The 21,676-nt window shown below is 36.1% G+C and overlaps 1 protein-coding gene across 7 annotated transcripts in view; it reads left to right on the top strand.

The window, feature by feature from the left end:
- The window catches only part of LOC111050820 (aryl hydrocarbon receptor nuclear translocator homolog), a 105,404-nt gene that overhangs the window by 78,624 nt on the left and 5,104 nt on the right, over positions 1-21,676 (top strand). For 3 of the 7 annotated variants that reach the window (XM_039420942.1, XM_039420940.1, XM_039420938.1), the window contains 8 exons: positions 7,620-7,792; positions 11,283-11,430; positions 13,107-13,340; positions 15,173-15,295; positions 16,676-16,834; positions 18,467-18,745; positions 20,138-20,361; positions 21,030-21,198. In XM_039420942.1, the coding sequence (XP_039276876.1) occupies positions 7,620-7,792; positions 11,283-11,430; positions 13,107-13,340; positions 15,173-15,295; positions 16,676-16,834; positions 18,467-18,745; positions 20,138-20,361; positions 21,030-21,198 (1,509 nt within the window). Of the gene's footprint in view, positions 1-7,619; positions 7,793-10,161; positions 10,390-11,282; positions 11,431-13,106; positions 13,341-15,172; positions 15,296-16,675; positions 16,835-18,466; positions 18,746-20,137; positions 20,362-21,029; positions 21,199-21,676 lie in introns of those variants that run through there. The other 4 variants (XM_039420943.1, XM_039420941.1, XM_039420945.1 and 1 more) reach the window with 3 other exon arrangements.

Here is a 21,676-nt window from a genome sequence, read left to right as displayed (position 1 = left end):
GAAGCAACTGAAATAAGTTAGGCCTATACCCAGTAAGTAGTATCTTATACTCAGTGAGTAGTTGTGTAAATTTTAAAGTCGTTTTTTTTTAAGTAATGACGGAAAATAATGACTTTTTACTGAATTTCATAAACTCGAGTGATTATTGAATAGTGAGAGTAGACCAGAGTGTATTTAAACAACGGCAAATCTGAACAAAGCTAGCTGAGCCTCATGCTGGGTTTAGAATAGTTTCATACTAATCCCAAACAGTATGAGAAAAGTAGGGTACAAAGTTTCAAAACAAAGATTTTGTTAGAGAGAGAGAGGATGTTGTCCCTAAAACGATTTTCCTTTTTTGTCTCTCTGATAAAGTTGGCTTGTAGTCTGCTGTATTTATGTGAGAGTCTGCTCCTCTCTCAGGGGACCAAACTTCCCCCTCTCCCCTTCCTGAAACTAGTCCACGCCAGTGACAAGAAAGACATCCACTCTCACCAATTGAATCACAAGTTAGAAAACTACCCTCTTTCTCTTTCTTTCTCTCCCACTCTCTCAGTTAGTACAGCACTTCATAACACACTCAAGACACTTTGATTTGCGAGGCCTGTCTTTATTTTCGGTTTCTTGTTTTTAGCTGACCTTTTTGATACGCTTTTTTCTGAAAAGGGAAAGCAAATTAGTAACTATTCTGCTGAGGATTACCCTCATAACCCCTAGGCGTTACAGTTTCAGATGGATTCCGAATCACCGGAAATTTATTATTTCTCATTTTATCCAGTAGCATAGAGAAATGTGAGAGTATAAATAGTGTAAAATCTGTAGATAATCTGGCTAATGTATGCCATTAGCTTGAAGTGAAGACATGAAGAAATATTTCTGTATAATTATAGTATACAAAAACGATAAAAATTATCAAGTACCCTTTATTTTATTGCTACACTATTAGTTTTGACTCTTCAAGAGCCTTTATAAAATAAAGGGTACTTGATCATTTATGTCGTGTTTCAATAATCATTAGCCAAATAAAAATGTAACGTTTTGTAACTTTCCGTGTATTGGAGACAATAGAGGATGAAAGTATATGTCCAAGATTCTCTAAAAGGTTTAAAGACCAAAGAATTGCATTTTCCACAGATGAAAAATGAGAGTTGAAATATTGAAGTCAATACTTGATATATTCAAACAAATAAATATAAATCCTGGCTACTCATCCTACCTGTAACTCATCTACATTTTTATCAAATTATTTCACTATATTTATTGAACCAATTACTCAAAATAATTCGTTTTAGAAGTTTTTATTCGTTCTGTTTTCTCAAAGTTAAGTGATAAACGTAAGTTTGTATGGTAGTAAAGACTGTGGTGATGTCCTGACTTCAATATTTCATCTCTCATTTTTCATCTGTGAAAAATACAATTCTTTGGTCTTTAAACCTTTAAGGGAATCTTGGGCATATACTTTCATCCTCTATTGTCTCCAATACACGGAAAGTTACATTTTCATTTGGTAAAATCCATGACAATATTTTGTTGAATCATTGGAAATAGAACTACAATCAAATATTGGATTTGAATAATCTTAAGCAATCAATACATTTCAAGAAATAATTATTGTTATAAATTCATTGTTGTGACATTCACAAAATGCATAGCAAAGTCAAAATTTGAAAAAATCATTAATAAGAAACCGTTCCAGTAACAATGCGCAATACGTTTCTTGCAAAGAATACTACTTGACGTTGACCATTGAGCGCCTTCTTACTCCAGTTCAGGGTCATCGTTCATAAATTATTACGAAGCCAAGGTCCGTTTCCATACATTGCAGTAATGTTATGGTTCGAAGCAATGCTCTTCATGTCCCATAATTCAAATCTGGATTTCATGCTACATTGATCTTGGCTCTGAAGTAGATGATGGCTTACTTCTTGAGCCGCTTGCATGAGTTTACTGCAGGGCTCAAAAGTTGGATCTCCCTCACTTTAAACGCTTGTTAGGGATACATGGCACAGAATCTCCAATCAAATGTTTCATAGTCTAATGCGGTTCCAATAGGAAATATAATCTTCGATGAAAATTGATCGAAGATCTTTGACCAAATATGATTACATAATTGAATGTGTAATGGAATTCTTACAGAAAAAATAGAGAGATACAGGTACTAGACCTTTATTAAATAATAATCAATACTATGCCATTTTACATTATAAGTTTTAAAAGCAAAATCTATAAGACGTCCTCCTTTTTTGACTCCATTGACAAAGTCTTTCTCCTAAAACGTAATAATGAAATATTACAATTCTATCAATAATACCCTTCATTAGGCTAACTACACCTTATGTATTATGTAACTTCTCTCTTTATTTTTTCAACCAAGTTCTAAAATTAGTGAGTTTTGTTGTCGGATCATGTATTTTTCATGTCAAAAATGTATTAAGAATGAGAGAGTTCATGGGAAATTATTTATTAAGAATAGAGGATAATAGAATCTTTTGCTTCAAGACTGTAGTTGTCCGCCAACTGTTAGCGTGGTTTGTCTCAGCTCCCAACCAATGGCAGACAGTATCCTCAATAGGTGAACCTATCAATCATACGGCTTCATTTATTGTGCTCAATGTTAGAGCTTTCATTTTACTATACATTGATGATTTTATGATTGTGTAGCAATTCAAACTAGTTTCACCATTTTTATAAAAATAGTTGTGATAATTTCAAGCCAATATGGTTATCTACCACGACCTTCATTACAACTTTGAAAATGTAATTGTAATTCACACCGTACAAGGTCACATACACCATCTTACTCATAAGTACAGTATTGGGAGTAGATGTTCATGCTACTTTGCTCATAACAGGAAAAAATGTTGGTAAATAAAATTTGAAGGTTGACTCCATACTACTGACCCCAACTGTAAGACGTTTATGAAGTCATAAAAGTACAGAAGTAGTAACTGGATGTGCTCTAAATGTGGATTATCGTCATCATCGTCATGAAACCAAGATATTACTGCCACCCGCAAACTCTTTCAGTAAGAAATGAGAGACAATTTTTGTTAACAGCGTTTATTATATGTTTTCCCCTGCTATACAGGTTCTCATCGTATGTTTTTAATATACTTATATCTTTCTGGATATACTTCTGACTACATATCCATGGTCTAGTCTATAGGCCCAAAAAGTATGCCAATTTTACACATAGGCTCAGTGCTACTCAACTTATCATTCCATGATAATTCCATTCCGCATGTTTTGCTGTACCCGCAGTTTTGCTGTTTTACTATATTCACAAATATTTTTTTTATATAAAGCTGTTACTATCTATATGGCGCACTTCATAGTTATATAAGAAAAAGTTCTAACTCCGCTTAATAAAGGATATTTTCTTTTCATTTCATCTACAGCTATTACTATCTTTATGGCTGTAATTTCATTGCTATGAGTTGCAACGTATGTTTTTTATTACTCACATATACTATTACTGCTATCACCATATTGAGTCTTATATGAGGGTACATTCCTAAATTCATACACATTTGGTACGGGAATAGAAGTTAATAAAATTTCAGTAGGGACCTATTAAGGAATTCGTTGTGAATGTAGAGTACCTTACGTCTTAACTTCTTTACTCAAGTTGAGTTATCCTGATGCTATATATTCAATTTAATTCAGAATGTTTTATTTCGTATCAGGGTCCTTCCTATTCGTACCTTCAGGGTCGTGTCCTATCCAGAGCACAAATACCTTAAGCAATTTATTGAAAGATGTCTTCAGAACCAATGACGGCCTCTGAGAGCGTAATATTTGGTCAATTTAAACACGGTTTCAGCGGAAATAAAGGTTAGCGAACCTTTATGTGCAGGATTTCATATATTTCAAAAAGATGCTTTGTGCCAAAAATGTTCAATAAGTGAGAATGAACGCTAGCACTATTGCAGCTTTGTTGAGGAAACTCAAGATTTACTAATGCTTAGATTTGATTCCTAGATTAAGAAGTAAATAAGGCGACGGCTCATTTGATTAGAACAAGCGGTGCTCTGCACTATATGAAGTTACCTAGTTATTTCCATCCACCTTGATCACATACAGCAGATAAATTTGTTGGTAAATTAGTGGTAGCCAGGGTACTGGAATCCTCCCCGAAAAAATGGATGAATTCAGGTAGTGGAATCCCTCACGTAGCATGGGGGCTTCCTGATTATTTGCAGTCATTCATTAAGCGGCGTGTATGTGTTGTTGGATCTGTTCTAGTTAGAAATATAGGCATTGAGCGGTGTGTGTGTATTAGGTTGGGTATGTTTTAATTGGAAATATACGCGCGGACGCGTTTTATTACCGCATTGTGGCTGGTATTCACTTGAACCTGTTAGCATTTATTATGTGTAAATAACATCAATGCTTTCCATCCAAGCGATACTGACAGTTCAAGATGATCACGCCACAGAAGGGGCAGGTGTTGATTACAGGAGTATGCTTACAACTTAATTTAGGGTGGACTTCGGGAGGGATCTTAATTGAAATAAATTATGTTAAGCTGTGTGTTCTGAATATTGAACTATTCATGTGTCACAATCCAGATGAACTGCAAGGTATGGTGATAGCTGGGTTTCGTGTCCCTTTCATTTGAGATGATAAATGATTATTCTTTTGTCGCATAAATTACAGTACATAACATTCATGTTTTATTGTTACGTTCTACCATGTGTGTTTCACTTGGTAATATTATAGACTTTCTGTTGTAATTATCGTAAATCAGCTCATAATTTATTGATTATTCGAAGAATAAGAAATATGATTGATCATTCTATGATTCTATTATTCACTTTGGAAAACCTTTTACTTCAAATTAATACTTAATTTTCTCGTGAGCAAGTATTGTAGTGCCCTCTTCGTCTATGTGTAGTGTCCTCTTGAAAATGTTCTATTTCATTAATTTCTTCTTCTTCATCTTCCTATCTATTATTGACTAAATTAGAAGAAGAATTCAAAATATTAATTCCAATTTCTGAAGTATATGTTGGCTATAATCCAAACTTCCCTGCAAAGTTGTAGCCTCGAAATAATGTATCACACCTCAACACTACCCCACAGCTCTGTAATGTATACTGCATTCGATCAGTTCATGTAAAATCAAACAGCTGAAGCCATTTGTTGAGGGATCTTCTGTTGGCAACAAGAAAGGGAATGCACCTTCGAAAGGGTTCAGCATTTCATTTATAATTGAACAGTTTTGGTGCAATAGCCACAGAGGGCATACTGCGATGAGATAAGAATGGAAGGAGACAGAGATGGGAGGAAGGAGAAGTGAAAGGATAGAATGGAACTTGAAGAAGAGGAAGAAAGAGAGTTGAAAGATGCAGTTGTAGAGAAGAAGAAGAAGGAAAGAAATGAGATTAAGGAAGAGGAGGAAAGTGAGATAAAGTAGCGAAAGATATTGGAAGAGAGGAGTCTATAGGAAGTTGCAACAGTATTTCCGAATGAGGGGAACTCAGCTTTCATAATATTAATATTATGATGCATTTTCAAGACTACTTGATAAATGAATCAATTCTTATCCTTTTCGTTTCAATATTATAAATATTTGGACGAATGGGAGATGTAATAGAAGAAAGCGAGAAGAAGAAGAAAAAGAAGGAGAAGAAAAAGAAGAAGAAGAGAAGAGAAGAAGTAGGAGAGGAGTAAGATGAAGTATGAGGGAAGTAAGAAGTAGGAGAGGAGTAAAAAGACATCCCGAGATAAAAATGATAAAAGGAGAAATGAAAAGTAAGAAAAGGTGAGAAAATAGCACACAATTTGTAAGGATGATGGAGGCGGAGATAGAGAGAAGAGAAAAGTCAGAAGGAGAAAAAGTAGAGCTAGAAGAATAAGCAGAAGCATCCTTTCAACACAGTGTCTGAGCCGAGCTGACCATGTGATAAATAATAATGTGAGCGAAGGATAGAGTAGTTTGTAATGCTCGATCCTTTGAATACAAAGAGTGAGTTACAATATTGGGCAGTTGAGGGAATAGAAAAGCAGCATATAGAGGAAACATCATAATATCTATGCATAGCACATCGCATCCGGTGTGATATTATGTTACGATAGTGGCCACTCTATGCTATTCGTTGCTCGTTGCTCTGTTGTTTGTAGTTTCTGCATTTCACGAGGAGCAGGATGCAATAGACAGTAGGCTATCAGAGAGAATTATACATATGCCAATGCTTATTGTAGGGTAGAAAGTTGTGAAGTTGAAAAGAAGGATAAAAATATTTTATGAATTTTGGTTGTATGTAGAAATTGAAGTATTTACTTTCTATCTGACTATCCAAGGTTGGAAAAAGTTCGTCAAGCACTAGATTTTTCCAATTTTCTAAACAAATTCTGTCCACTAATACTCTTGATCTTTGTATTCATTTTAAAATATCATTGTTGTATGAAATTGATTTATTCCATCAATATTGATATGTCACTGTTTGGTAAATTATATGTAGGCAATGATTAAAATAGACTTGTGAAATTCGTTTATTATATACTAGCAGATAACCCGTGCTCCGCAAGGGTCTAATTAAAAACTTGACCTACTGGAATCTTGAAGGATTTTGAATAGGTATAACCATCCTCGGTTAATAAAGACGTTATATTCAAAATTACAAATTAAGCAGTCCAGTAGTTGAGACATGGTGATGCGTCATTTGTGAATTTTCTATCCCGTACGTTTATATGCCAATTCTTTCCTTTATTATATTATGGTGCGTACAGATATATATGCGCCGCGAACATGAGCAATTCACTTTTAATCAGGTGACTATATCTGTATTTTTACAGAAACGGTAAGATACAGATATAAAAAGCTTGGCATCAGCTGATTAAAAGTGAATTGCTCATGTTCGCGGCGCGTAAATCTGTACGCACCTTTATACAGTATATACCTCTAATAGACTCTTTGGCCCGTATTCAAAACGATTTCAATTCCTTACTTAGTCAAGTGCCAGCTGAGAACTAGCTTGACTTCGTCGAAGCTGGAACTTTACTAAGTTCAAACTTGAAATAGTTTTGAATACGGGCCTATAAGTTATTGTGATGTTTGGGGCGTGTGCGAATTATGTTGAATAGTCTAATGTCTGATAATGTTATGTATTCATTTACTCTTCAATTGACAATAAATTTTCAATTAGTGGAGATTTGAGTGAAACTGTAAAGTTCTAGTTTAATCGTTAGTTTTGGAGTATTGCACTTACAAGTGAAAACATAACTTCATTCTTTTTTCGAAATTTTTATCCGTCAAAATTTTAGAGATAGAAATTTTTGGGCTATGTCTGTAGTATTTTTCCAATCATATTATTGTATAATATAATGATTTGTGATTTTGTCAATAAATGAAATAGATAATTATACATTACAAACATGAGATATGAGATGATACAACAGGCTTCAGCCTAAAACTGGGCAATTGCTTTTAGATAAAAAAACTACTTTAATCTACATTAATTTGAAGCTACTAGATCGATAGGCGCTAAGTTCTTTGCAACTTATAACAATTGAATTCTTCACTGATGATTTCCTTTCACGATAATCTGTAAAACAACAATGTCTAATTTTTAAATCAATGAATTGAATTATTAAAATGAATGATATGTTTAATGTGAGTGTAATTGTTTGTTTAGGCACGGGGAACACGAGTTCGGATGGTACGTATAAGCCTTCGTTCCTGACCGACCAGGAGCTGAAACACCTGATTCTGGAGGCAGCTGACGGCTTCCTGTTTGTGGTGACCTGCGACACGGGCCGCATCATCTATGTCTCCGACTCTGTCAGTCCTGTGCTCAATCACTCCCAGGTAAACAGATTTATGTGCAAAAATTGATTCTATTTTGAAGAATAGATACTTGAAGAATGGCCCTCAAAAATCATTGTTGACGGTTTAAGTTATACTGAAGATACTTGGAAATGAAGGGATAAACGGGGTTGAACTAAGGAGGTTTAAATCATACCTCTCGGGCAGGGAACAATGTGTAGAGCTCACTTCGGTTGTTGAAAATCGTGTGGTAAAAAATATTTCAAACAAATTGGAGGTCAAGGCTGGAGTGCCGCTAGGATCGATCCTTGGACCGTTGCTTTTTTTACTATATATCAATCGTTTGCCAGAGGAGTTGATTAATGGTAGAGTCTGCTTGTTTGCTGATGATACATCACTTATCTTCAATAATCAAGTTCTAGATGATTTAGAAATAAATGTCCATATAGGTGTGCAGTCAATGGTCCAATTTTTAAACCAAATGAAGTTAACTATTAACAGCAATAAATGCCAATTCCTTCAATTTAAGAACAAATATAATTCGAATGAGGATAGGGCGCTTAACGTATTTATAAATGATTGTCAACTTGAACAAGAAGAAGAGATAGCATTTCTTGGAATCTTATTGGATAGACGATTGACTTGGACCCCCTACATTGACAAAATTTGTAATAAAATGTCTTCTGCTGTATTTGTTCTCAGACAACTTTCCAGATTGAAAGACAAAAAGTTACTCCTAACAGCATACCACGGTCTTTTATTGTCACATGTGAGGTATGCTATTTTAGTTTGGGGTAACACATCTAAACAGAACCTGGACAGAGTTTTCAAAATACAGAAAAGGGCTATTAGGTGTATGGAAGGTATAAATGATAGACTGGAGTCATGCAGGCCTTTATTCAAAAAACTTGGACTTCTAACAGTACCTTCTTTGTATCTTTATGAAACAAAATAGTGAGTAGGTTTTTGATTTTGTATTAAAATTTAAGTACAATATTTCTAAAGTTTTTAATTTATTGTGATACATTCTGTGATGAAGTGGAGGATGATCTCCGGAGAATGGGAGTTGTGGCATGGAGACGAAAGGCATGTGACCGTGATGTGTGGAGGGCTCTAGTGCGAGAGGCTAAAGCTCACATCGAGCTGTAATGCCAGAAGAAGAAGAAGACATTCTGTGATTCATTTTAGAGTATAAAATCAACCTTCAAAATTCAAAATTTTAAATCATCATTCCTGGACCGAAAATCAAGTAACGAAGCAGTGTGTGATTACATAACCTTATCTTTTGGACAACATTAACATTTTATCAAAATTTTTGGAGAGAAATAGTACAGGCTCAGCCTAGTTTTCCTCCAATGTCATAATTGTATTATGATTATAGTATTTTGTACAATAAATAAAAAATGAATCTTGTATGTGAAAACGAACAGTATAACCCAAAATTTTAATATTCATGATCACAATACACGACATAGAGCCGATTATTATCTAGAAAGCCATAATAGCAGATAACCAGTGCTCCACAAGGGTCTAATTAAAAACTTGACAAACTGAAAACTTGACCTACTGGAATCTTGGAGGATTTTGAATAGGTATAACCATCCTCGGTTAATAAAGAAGTTATATTCAAAATTACAAATTGATCAGTTCAGTAGTTGAGACATGATGATGCGTCATTTGTGAATTTTCTATCCCGTACGTTTATAAGCCAATTCTTTCCTTTATTATATTATACAGTATATACCTGTAATAGACTCTTTGGCCCGTATTCAAAACGATTTCAATTCCTTACTTAGTCAAGTGCCAGCTGAGAACTAGTTTGACTTCGTCGAAGCTGGAACTTTACTAAGTTCAAACTTGAATTACGGTATAAGTTATTGTGATGTTTGGGGCGTGTGCGAATTATCTTGAATAGTCTAATGGCTGATAATGTTATGTATTCATTTACTCTTCAATTGACAATAAATTTTCAATTAGTAGAGATTTGAGTGAAATTGTAAAGTTCTAGTTTAATCGTTAGTTTTGGAGTATTGCACTTACAAGTGAAAACATAACTTCATTCTTTTTTCGAAATTTTTATCCGTCAAAATTTTAGAGATAGACAGTTTTGGGCTATGTCTGTAGTATTTTTCCAATCATATTATTGTATAATATAATGATTTGTGATTTTGTCAATAAATGAAATAGATAGATATACATTATAAACATGAGATATGAGATGATACAACAGGCTTCAGCCTAAAACTGGGTAATTGCTTTTAGATAAAAAAACTACTTTAATCTACATTAATTTGAAGCTACTAGATCGATAGGCGCTAAGTTCTTTGCAACTTATAACAATTGAATTCTTCACTGGTGATTTCCTTTCACGATAAACTGTAAAACAACAATGTCTAATTTTTAAATCAATGAATTGAATTATTAAAATGAATTATATGTTTAATGTGAGTGTAATTGTTTTTTTAGGCACGGGGAACACGAGTTCGGATGGTACGTATAAGCCTTCGTTCCTGACCGACCAGGAGCTGAAACACCTGATTCTGGAGGCAGCTGACGGCTTCCTGTTTGTGGTGACCTGCGACACGGGCCGCATCATCTATGTCTCCGACTCTGTCAGTCCTGTGCTCAATCACTCCCAGGTAAACAGATTTATGTGCAAAAATTGATTCTATTTTGAAGAATAGATACTTGAAGAATGGCCCTCAAAAATCATTGTTGACGGTTTAAATTATATTCTCAGGCGAGGTGGAACTACCGTCAGGGACTCTCCACCAACAAAAGCTATACGAATATTATAATTGTTGGCAAATTTTGATCTGGTAATGAAGTATACGAGATATTTCACGTGGAGTAGTGCGGCGAACTTATATGATATTTTTGTTCAGCAAAAAAATAATATATGATCAATTTTATAAAGGGAAAAGCCTTAGTTGTCTTTATCTTCACTATCTTAGTTCAAGTTAAGCTGTGAAGTATTTGGAGAATAACATGTATTGTCCTGTAATCCTTGTCAAAAAAATATATTCAATATCGACAAAATAAATAATAAATAATATTCAATGTAAAAAAGTACATTCAATATAAAAATAAATTAGAAAATGATTTTTTCCAATACTGTAAGTAGATTAGTTTAAATTTTAAATAATCGTGAAAGAGGAATGTACAGATGATTGAGTCAAGAGAGAAAGGTCGGCTAGTGAATAGGACGTATGGTTGCCTACCAAGGCGGTTAGTGTAAAATAGATTAGGCTACTAGAGAAACAGAGCGCATGTGCAGCACTCTATTCCGCCGCTACAATCTCAACTTGTGCCTGAACCATCTGGTTGTGAATTTTATTCTACTCTTTCCATTTATTATTTGATAATGTGTGTTCACTCGAAATGATTCGATTTGGTTTATGTATCTGAGTTGATGCAATTTATAATTCGATAATGTGTGTTCAGGCGAAATGTTCGTTTAATGTATCTACCAGTAATGGTGAACTAGTTTTGGTTGTTGTTGATGAGTTGATGTCATTCATTATGTTTGTAGGCGGAATGGTTCGGCTCGTGTATCTACGAGCACTTGCACCCTGAGGATGTGGAGAAGGTGCGCGAGCAGCTGTCCACGCAGGAGCCACAGAACTCGGGCCGCATACTCGACCTCAAAACAGGCACTGTCAAGAAGGAGGGCCATCAGTGTATGTATCACTCGATTGTAGCCAAAATCTATCTATTTTATTCATACATCGCAATTATATGTTATGTTGTATTACATGAGATTGTTTGATTAAATTAATGTTAGTACGTTGTCGATATAACAGTTGATTGCATGGAAAGCAATGTTTTCCAATAAATTTCTGAAGTGCTGGACAGAAACAGACACACCATTGATTTTGCTGCGGGTGATGCCCACATGAGATCTGGTGCGTGGGTAATGAACGGATGATGATGAGAGATGATTTTTTGAAGTGTTCCACATTTTTGTGCAGTTAGCCAATGTGTGAACACTTAATTGTATTCTATTTGTGCTCTGCAGAGGAGAAATTCATATGAAAGTAGCCATGAAATAATGTTACCGACGAAAATTTTACTGTAAAATTCATTTGGTTTTTAATAATCGTATGGTTATAATTTACCAAATATGCTTGAAACATGATTTTATAACTTCAAGTGATATAACTTTTGGTTATATGCCTGATACTCCAGCTGTAAGGGTGATCACTTGAAGAGCCGACACCTTTAAATATCTAAATATAAATTAATGAGTTCAAAATTGCTAAATAGTGGTAAAATATTAACCCACTCGCTCTAAACCCACCTTGAGCTATAGTTTCACTCATCTCTCATGCAATTCATTTTGTATGGAATTGAATTGAAAATCTGTGTGATTGCATGCAGCTCATGCCTGGCATTGCCCGTCGCAAAAGCCTGTAGCTCAATCAATCAATCTTTTATTGTCAAGAAACATGAAAATCTTACAAATAGCGTCATTATCTACAATATAGCTTATATAAAGACCTACAATACAATTAGTAACATTGAAAATAATACAATATAATAGCAGACACAAAGACGCCTGAGAGCTTGTATATTGATTGCGCTCGATTGTAACATCAAGACTGTCTCTTGTGGGATAACTATGGATATCACTATTTACTCTAAAACTACTCAGGTGCTTTTCAACATATAAATGAAATATGAAACAACATAAAGAAACACGAATACACTTCAAGTGACACCCATGTGGGCATCACCCTCAGCGATAAAACAAACTAGAATATCTACTGGAGTTGAAAACCAGTTGATAAGGGTTGATGAACGTGCAACTCCTTAGCGACGACTCGAGACGCGTGGTTAGAGCCGCAGTGAAGCAACTTAACTTATAAATTCATAAGATTCGATGAATCATTGTATTTGTATGTTGTATGAACGTTGTAGCGGAAGATGATTTAGAAGTGTTGGCTACTATATTGCTTTTACGATTTATATCTAATGATCGATAGAAGTGTTGGCTACTATATTGCTTTTACGATTTATATCTAATGATCAAATCTGATTAATTTATAGGCTATGTGCTCTAGTCGCAGTGGCTTCAACCACGCATCTCGTGTCGTCGCTAAGGATTTGCACGATCATCCAATGCTTCATATCTTACCCTTATCAACTGATTTTCAACGCCAGTAGATATTCTAGTTTGTTTTGTCGCTGAGGGTGCTACCCACATGAATTGCACTTTGAGGCGAGGGCAAGTTTGAGCAAAGCAGGCGCATGGCGTTGTGGGTTTAGCCTTGTATTTTCATTGACTCACAATTTTTCAGACATGTTTTCGAGTGTGACAACCATTTGAAATGTGGTTTGTTGTTTTGTGTTTTAGCGTCGATGCGGCTGTGCATGGGCTCGCGACGCGGCTTCATCTGCCGCATGAAGATCGGCCAGGTGGGTGCAGACAGCATGGTGGCCGGCCACCTGAACCGCCTCAAGCAGCGCAATTCGCTCGGCCCGGGACCCAGCCGCGACGGCCACAACTACGCCGTCATCCACTGCACCGGATACATCAAGAACTGGCCGCCCACCGGTCAGTTTGCCACCGACGGCCTGCCGTTGTCTGGTATCTATCCTACCATTCATCATGCTTATTGCATTCACCATGAAAGTCACTTGAATCCGTACCAACAATTAACGCATACTTGACCAATAATTTAACGCATACTTGAATGGTTATGAACCCATACTTGACGGGTATGAATCCAGACTTGATAGGTGTAAACTCATTCGTGATAGGAAAGTTCCTCAGACCTGCCAGATTTCAAATTGTCTTGTACCTATATAAAATTAGATGAACATAAAAGAACATAAGGTTCTGTTCAATTATGTTTTAAAGGTAAAAGGAAATTACCAATACTGAATGCATACTTGATGAATATGAACCTATACTTCAGATATTAATCATGATCAATAATTAAAGCATACTTGATTGGTATGAACCCATACTTGACGGGTATGAATCTATACTTGATGGGTGTGAACTCATACGTGATAGGAAAGTTCCTCAGACCTGCCAGATTTCAAATTGTCTTGTAGGTTTTGTTTATTTATGTTTTAAAGGTGAACGGAAAAATTAGGGTTTGGCCTTTAAATGGCAATTTGTTAATATTATTAGAAATGTTTTGATCATTTTAGATAATAAACACAAATGATACATTGGCCAACATTAAATATCAAAATTTGGGAGGAAATGGTAAAGACTCAGCCTAGTTTTTCCTCCATGGTTATAATTATACTATGATTATAGTATTTTGTACAATAAATGAATAAATAAAGTAAATAACGAAAAGTTGAAATAGCCATACAATTTGAAATACCAGACAATATGAATGACACACACCCCTTCATGGGTATGAATTCATACTTATCAAGTCTTATTATCTCATCTTGTATCATTGTTGAAAACATCTGACAATACTTTATAGCTACCGCTTCATGAATAGGGAATTGTGTTTGAAAAATGAAATCATGTTTATTATTATTTTATATTTCTATTGATTCAATGATACAAAATTGTTATGTAAAATAATTTGGGTGAGGATCAACAGGCACAGCCCAAAACTGTTCCTCAAATGTGCAATATATTACAGATTGGTCGTGGCTTCGATGTTTCTTCTCGTAAATTGTAGGTTCAAGTGACGTTCATGTGTAACTACAGTCCTAAGATATTCACGCATAAGAGATTCAAGATATTCATGTGAATCATGCATGAGAGATTCAATCCATTGTTATCACAGAAATAGTAGGCAGGAGATTGAATCATTAGGGCAGCTTCAAGCATAATTGGGGCATAAAAATCATGGTCTAATCCTTATTACAGATGAGCTACACAACTGATATTTTCATAAATAACAGCTCCACAGTTAGCGTATTGTGCATTACTGTACTGCAAACCATTCTGTTGGTTTGTTGCTGCTACTCTGTTGATGATGTGGACAATTATTGATTGAGTTGTATTGATTTGTCTGGTTCATTCTTGAACTATGATAAGCAGGGGCACACTATTTAAGCAGTATGTACCTTATGGTTCAATCAGGTCGCGGTTTCACTTTCTGTCGGGATCAACCTCAATGTGGTAATTACACATTTAAAGAATGGGAGTGAACAAAACGGGTAAATTGCAGTCGACGTTTTCTGCAAATGTTCCAGTTCGTTCAGTCCCATTTTTCACAATGTGTTTATGCTACATGGTGGTCGATAACGTCACCCACCAAGACTAAATCTGAAATCAAAATGAAAAAATAGTTCAAATCTCTAACACTATCTAGAAGTCTGTGGTGTACTACTTCCTATAAGTTATAATATAGTATAGAACAAAATACAATTGGTGCTTGTGAATTAGTCCTGTTGTTTATTAATTTTAATAAATTAATGTTGTTTATTGTGTTGTTTCAGGTGTGCAAATGGAGCGTGCCGTGGAGGAGGATGGTTCACACTGTTGCTTGGTTGCCATTGGCCGGCTGCAGGTCACATCCACGCCCAACACAAGCGACCTATCCTCTTCTAACAATAATGCTGGTCAGTTAATACTTCATTCTATTACTAAGGCCCGCATTACGTTATTAAATCTTAATTCAAATATTTCCGACTATATTCTATTACTAAGGCCCGTATTACGTTAATAAATTTTACTTCGATGATTTTCGATGAAAATTGAAGATTTGATGAGTTATTTCTCATAAAACCTTTCTGATTGGTTTTAAACTGTCAAAGATCTTTTGATAATCTGGTACGGGCATAATAATCAATGCAGATATGCATGCAAATTCATATTATGTTGCTTGTTGAAAAGGAAAGGTTGTTCACTGACTTTTAGCCTGCGCTGATGAACCGCTAACGTGTTATTAGTTTGAAGAATATTAGTATGTTGTGTAATATTTAGCAATTTGAAATCATTCAAACGTCAATTGATGGTCGAGTCGGGACTCGCAAAACAATTTATTTTTTGAGAAAAGACAAAGCTGTTCAATTTATAGTTAACTTTACATTTAACGTTATAAAAACATGGAACTTTTTAAACACCACTGACATCACAAAGCTTCGAATAGACTATGGCGCAGGGATGATTGAGGAGCGAAGAACTTCACTTTATCCCATTCTAGAGATTGTATACATTGAGGGACGTTGTGTACAGAAGGAGTGTATGTAACATATGGGACATGTTCAATCGAAGCTAAACATCACATAAGAATCGGGAGTCCAAGGTGGGAATTTTCAAACTCGTCTGAATTTTAAATCTACCAGATACCAGGAGAGTTGAAGAGCTCAAATAAAAACATGAGTTGCAAATAACATAGTCATTTGCAAGTTATTTGTTATCTGTCAAACATTTTTCATTGAAGACATTGACAGAAAAAAGGCGAACCTTGAACTATTTATCTTCCTAATTTAGATAGGTATCTACAATAGCATATAGTCAAAATAAGGTTACATGTTTACACCCTCACAATTAAGCTGGATTCCCATATATTAGTGAACTTGTCCGTTACATTGAATGTACTATCCCCACATGAGCTCTAATGAGACTATTCCCACTTAGGCAGGCCCAGCCAGTATGAATAGTCCATTAGAGCTTATGAGAATTTCACTGTATCGGACATGACTGTTCACTCAATTCATTTTTTCTATTGTCCAATAATTCAGGCCAAAAGTTGTATGCTACAGATTCAAACAGTGGAAATTATTTGAGGTTATGAATGAATGTGATGTGTAATTTCAACTGTAGTTTTATTCTACAGATTTAGATAGTGGAAATTGTTTGAGGTTAAAAATGAATGTGATGTGCAATTTCAACTGTATTGTTGCATATTAGAGGGTAATTTTCTGGGGAATGTAATGTGAAATGTACACTTTGTGAAAATAGAATAAATGTTGAATTTGCATGTTGTGTGTTGGCAGAGTTCATCTCGCGACACTCGATGGACGGCAAGTTCACGTTTGTGGACCAGCGCGTGATTGGCCTGCTCGGCTACGCGCCACCCGAGCTGCTCTCCAAGTCCTGCTTCGACTTCTTTCACCCCGAGGACCAGACGCACATGAAGGAGAGCTTCGAACAAGGTAACACTTTGCTCCCTAGATCTACAAACAACTGTACTCGTCGATATTTTTACAGAGAATAGTTTACTTGTAGTTAATTATATTTCTTCACATCCTATAGTGAGGACCACGTTATAATGTCAGTATCTGATTGACATTGGTGTTGCTATCATTTTCTATCATTCGACAAAGCTGATAGTGCCATCCTTTTCTAGCTCCACAACGTTGCCAAATCCGTTTCTAACAATGTAGAAATATAGTTAATTTAGGCAGACAATCGGCAACGCTGCTCTCATATCTTTATCCACTGTCATTATAACGTGGACCTCACTATACAAACGATTTGACAATGGTACGGAGCTAGAAAGCATAGAGCTACTGTATGAGCTTTGTCTAAGAATAGACAAGAATATCAAACCAATGTTAATTAGGTGATGACTTTGAAACGCGGATCTTACTAAACTAGTTGAATGGATTTCTGTTTTACATCTTTTATCTATATTACAGGATGAGTCTTTAGTCATGTTACCCAATGTCTAATGTACTTTATAAAAGAGAAATTCAGTTGTAATAAAAATGTAAAGTTGTTACATTACAAAAGAAGAAATATAATATGTTATTGCTCACTTCTTAGTTATTAAAAATTATCGAAGAATATGCTGAAAATTTCATAGAGGTAATATACGCTTTGACTCTTCCCACCTTATAAATGTTTTATGGTAAAATAAATTCTGTTCATAAGGGTAAGATCACATTGAATGCGTATAATATCTGGAAGCGTGCAGATGAGAAACAAAATCTGGAATGAGCAATTGGAACATTCACACTGAACGCTTGCATTTGCTGGTTGCGTTCAGTGTCAGCAGCTATTTACAGGTCACAACATGTTTCAATGGAACTTTTCAAATTTGTTTTACTGTTTATACATTATTCGACTTGCACATACAAAAATACGCATGTAATATGATGACACCCTTAGGGCCGTTTTCACAGTCAAAGCTTAAACTGAATTCAGTCAACTGGTGGCTTAAACAAATTTCAACAAACGAGACTTGATACGGATTTAATCTAGTTTAAAATGAAATTTAGTTTAAACCGTCACTGTGCAAACGGCCCTTAGTCAACCAGAATCTACACAGCTCGAGGATGATCAACTCGCCTGCCCTGTTTATACCGATTAAGTAGGGCTACCTACTTTGTGCAAAAAAATGTTTTCTTTTATTAGAAATAAATTACCACACACTTACAATAGGGTAAAAATCACCCTGTGCAAGTATGAACTCATGACGAATTATAATGTAATTGAATCGATTGCAGTGCTGAAACTAATACACGCTTTGACTCTTTCCACCTCATGAATATTCTATGTTAGGTAAATGACAGTCTGTTAATAAAACGACCGGAAACCACACTGCTTGAGGACAATCTACTCGCACTGCTTTGTGTATACCGATTGAGTGGGGCCACGTGCAACATAACAATTTTTTCCTTTATTAGAAAAAAATTACCACACACTTAGCAATAGGGTAAAACACTGTTTAACCACAGTCAGAGATTTGGAACATGAACGCCCTATACCATGGGATAACTTCTTATCCTATCTTTTATCTGTGATATAAGTATGAACTCATAATGTAATTTGGTTGATTGCAGTGCTGAAACTGAAGGGGCAGGTGATGTCGGTGATGTACCGGTTCCGTGCCAAGAACCGCGAGTGGGTGTGGCTGCGTACTTCGGCCTTCGCCTTCCTCAACCCCTACACCGACGAGGTCGAGTATATTGTTTGCACCAACACCACTGCCAAGTCGTTGCACTCACCACCTGGGGGCGGCAGCCAAGACCATCCGCCTCCGCCGCCCCAGCCGCCTCCGCAGCACCACCCCCAGGAGACTGCCACCAACACGCCGCCGCATCAGGACGCCTATCAGCCAGGTCAGCTTTCATTTTATTCAATCGTGCTATAGACTCAGTTTAACCATAAAGAAACAATAGCATAAGTAGATATCCCATTGTATAGGGCGTTTTCGTCGCAACTTTTACTGCTATCTCAAGCCGATAGTCCACGTAGCTCTTTCCCGTGAAGCTGTTTGACGCTGGTAATTTCTCATTATGCCGTTCATACACTCTCATTCGGCCAAAACGGTGAAAATCGACAATAATTGGCTTGAGTTAACAGTAAAAGTTGCGACAAAAACGCCCTATACCATGTGATATCTACTTATGCTATTGTTTCTCTATGGTATAACTCAGCAAGTCAAGTTATTCAATTAAGTTAAGCAGTGGGAAGCTATTTAGAAAAAATATACCAACTTTATTTGTTATTATTTTTTGTGTACCTTGTGCACAAAGTGACACTTAGCTACGCTAAAAGGTAAGTTTACTTACGAGCCGTAGACTAGCTCTTAGAGTGCAGCAATGGAACTTAGCGCAAGTATTAGCCTACACATTAAATTTTCCCAAGTCATAATAAATTGAAAGTTGGTAATCAGGATAATGTCTTTAATATATTTAAAGACCATATTTGGTATTGCATATGCATAAGTACATGCCATTTTTTGTTGCACGATAAGATAAAGGGGGGAAACGTGAGTTTGAGAATTATTCACTGTTATACTTTGTAGGACTAGTGACCCCCCCCCCCCACAAGTGCAGTGCTTCTCTAAAGCAACAAAACGTCTCTTCGAAGATGCAGCTACTGATCAACTAAAAATATACTATTCTCTTTAATCAAAAGAAGAGTATATCCTTATTCGTAATTCTTTATTTAGTATTTGAATTCTCAGTACTAGCCACCTTTAATAAACGCAACGTGATTTAAACATGAAATATTTATTTTAATGAGTTGATTTTGGTCAGGAGATATTATTTTACTGCTTGAAAATTTTGGAACATTCATGTGTCTTTGAATGTTTTATCATGTATCTTTGAATGGTTGTATACATGTTTTAGGTGTATAGGCAACTCCATTCATACTTTTAGATCAGAAGTTATGGTTTCACATCTCTAAACCAATTTTAAGATTGAAAGATCTGTATCAGGGTACGTTTGCTTTGAGCAAAATGTCAAACCCTTGAAAATAGAAATATCCTCAAAAAATTATCTTTACCATGATCGTCAAAAACCTTCACCAATGTTCACACAACATATTCCAAAAGTTTCGGTCAAATAGTTTATGTTGTCCCATAGGGACATTCAAAAATAAATTCATTCCTATTAATGTAGATTATTGTACAGTCCATTTTATTATGGTAAAAGTGTATAGAGAAAAGGAAAATGTAGTTTTGTAAATGTTTGTAATAAATGCTTTGTTTGTTGTTTTACCAGGTGTGGACTACAGTGTAAGCCCCCAACAGGCAACCGGCCGCTACATGGGGGGCCCAGCCGCGGGGGCGCACAGGGGGGCTCAGCTGTACGGGGGTGCGGCAGCAGGGGGCTACGAACCACCCCCGCCCGCCCCCTCGCCCATATACGGGGGCAGCACCCAGTCGCCGCGTGCCGCCTCCAAGGGACCCACCACATCGCCGCAGCCTGCCTGGACGCTCAGACAGGTGCGTTGGCTCCAGCAAAAATAAAAGGATTTATTTACTAAAATAATGTAGAGCTGCTTCATGTTTTGTGTTGAAGGAAAACTATAACAAGCAAGTTTTTAACTAGAATAGTGCAGGTAGATTTAAGGTAAAAGACGGCTATCAGCAGGGGCGAGACCATAATAGGCGTTTTTTCTGGCGATCTAAGAGTCGGCAGGGCAAGAAGCTCTTCGATTAGGTTGGCGTCAGAAAACACGCTGAAAAACGCCTAATATGATCTTACCCTAAATAACTATAATAAATTTGATTAATCTTCATTAATGAAATGATGCGTAATTCTTACCCTGTCAAATGAAATCAGTTAAATCTTTATTCACAAAAAAACCTCTGCAAGTATAATTTTTAAATTATTGTGAATGTTCCCCACAAAGACACAGTCTGGGTGTGGGTAATAGGTTCAGTAATTTGTATTATATTTGCAGATTGTTCGAGTATCAATTATTCGATGATCACATCTACATAATAAATACATTTTTAGTAAAATGTGAATTGGTGATGGATTTACGTCATTAATTGTTTTATACTACTGTAGTTACGATTGTCACACCATTATCACTCTAGTAATCTGTAGTGAGTTTTCCTGAACCATATGAATTGTTTTGTAAAAATTTTATTTTTTGTTTGTTCAGCCGGTGAGCGAGAGCGGAGCATACCAGCAGCAGCAACAGTATCAGCCGCCAGGAGGAGGTGGTGGGGGTGGGGTGAGCCCTTCCAGGTCACCCACCTACACACAGCTGAGTGGGGCCACAGCCAGGCCTCCACCCACTCACCCACTCTACCACGCACAGCCACCGCCCGGTAAGTAGCCTACACACATTGACAGACTCATCCAGTGATATTCAGTGAAGGGTCAAGTGGATAAAGGTGATAAGTAATATTTTTTCAGAAAATGAGATTTTGAAATGAATGGAGGCTCATGTCCGTTAAATAAATAAATAATGAGAAAATCCAAGATATCGTTAAAGTATTCAAGCCAAGCCTAGTTATGTTAATGATAAAACAGCAATCAAACTAATTGATTCCAATTCAAAGTATTGCTAGGAGAAATATATTCAGTATATCTATTTTACTGTATCTAATTTGTATTTCAAGACTGCATATAAAAAACATTCAAGTCCCGCTCTACACTTTGCACAGGTCAAAATGATCTTATGTGAATATAGCTGTGATTTCATGTCTTATGTAGGTAGTAATTGCAGTCCAAGCAACATATTTTTATGGATAAGGGAGGTAAGTGGTGCGCTTATCACCTTCATCCATTGATCATCCACCTTCT

The sequence above is a fragment of the Nilaparvata lugens genome, chromosome 2 (genome assembly GCF_014356525.2).
Source record: "Nilaparvata lugens isolate BPH chromosome 2, ASM1435652v1, whole genome shotgun sequence".
In the NCBI taxonomy this organism is placed as follows: domain Eukaryota; kingdom Metazoa; phylum Arthropoda; class Insecta; order Hemiptera; family Delphacidae; genus Nilaparvata; species Nilaparvata lugens.
Note: the sequence above shows the minus strand (reverse complement) of the source record. Positions and strands in the feature narration are given on the sequence as shown.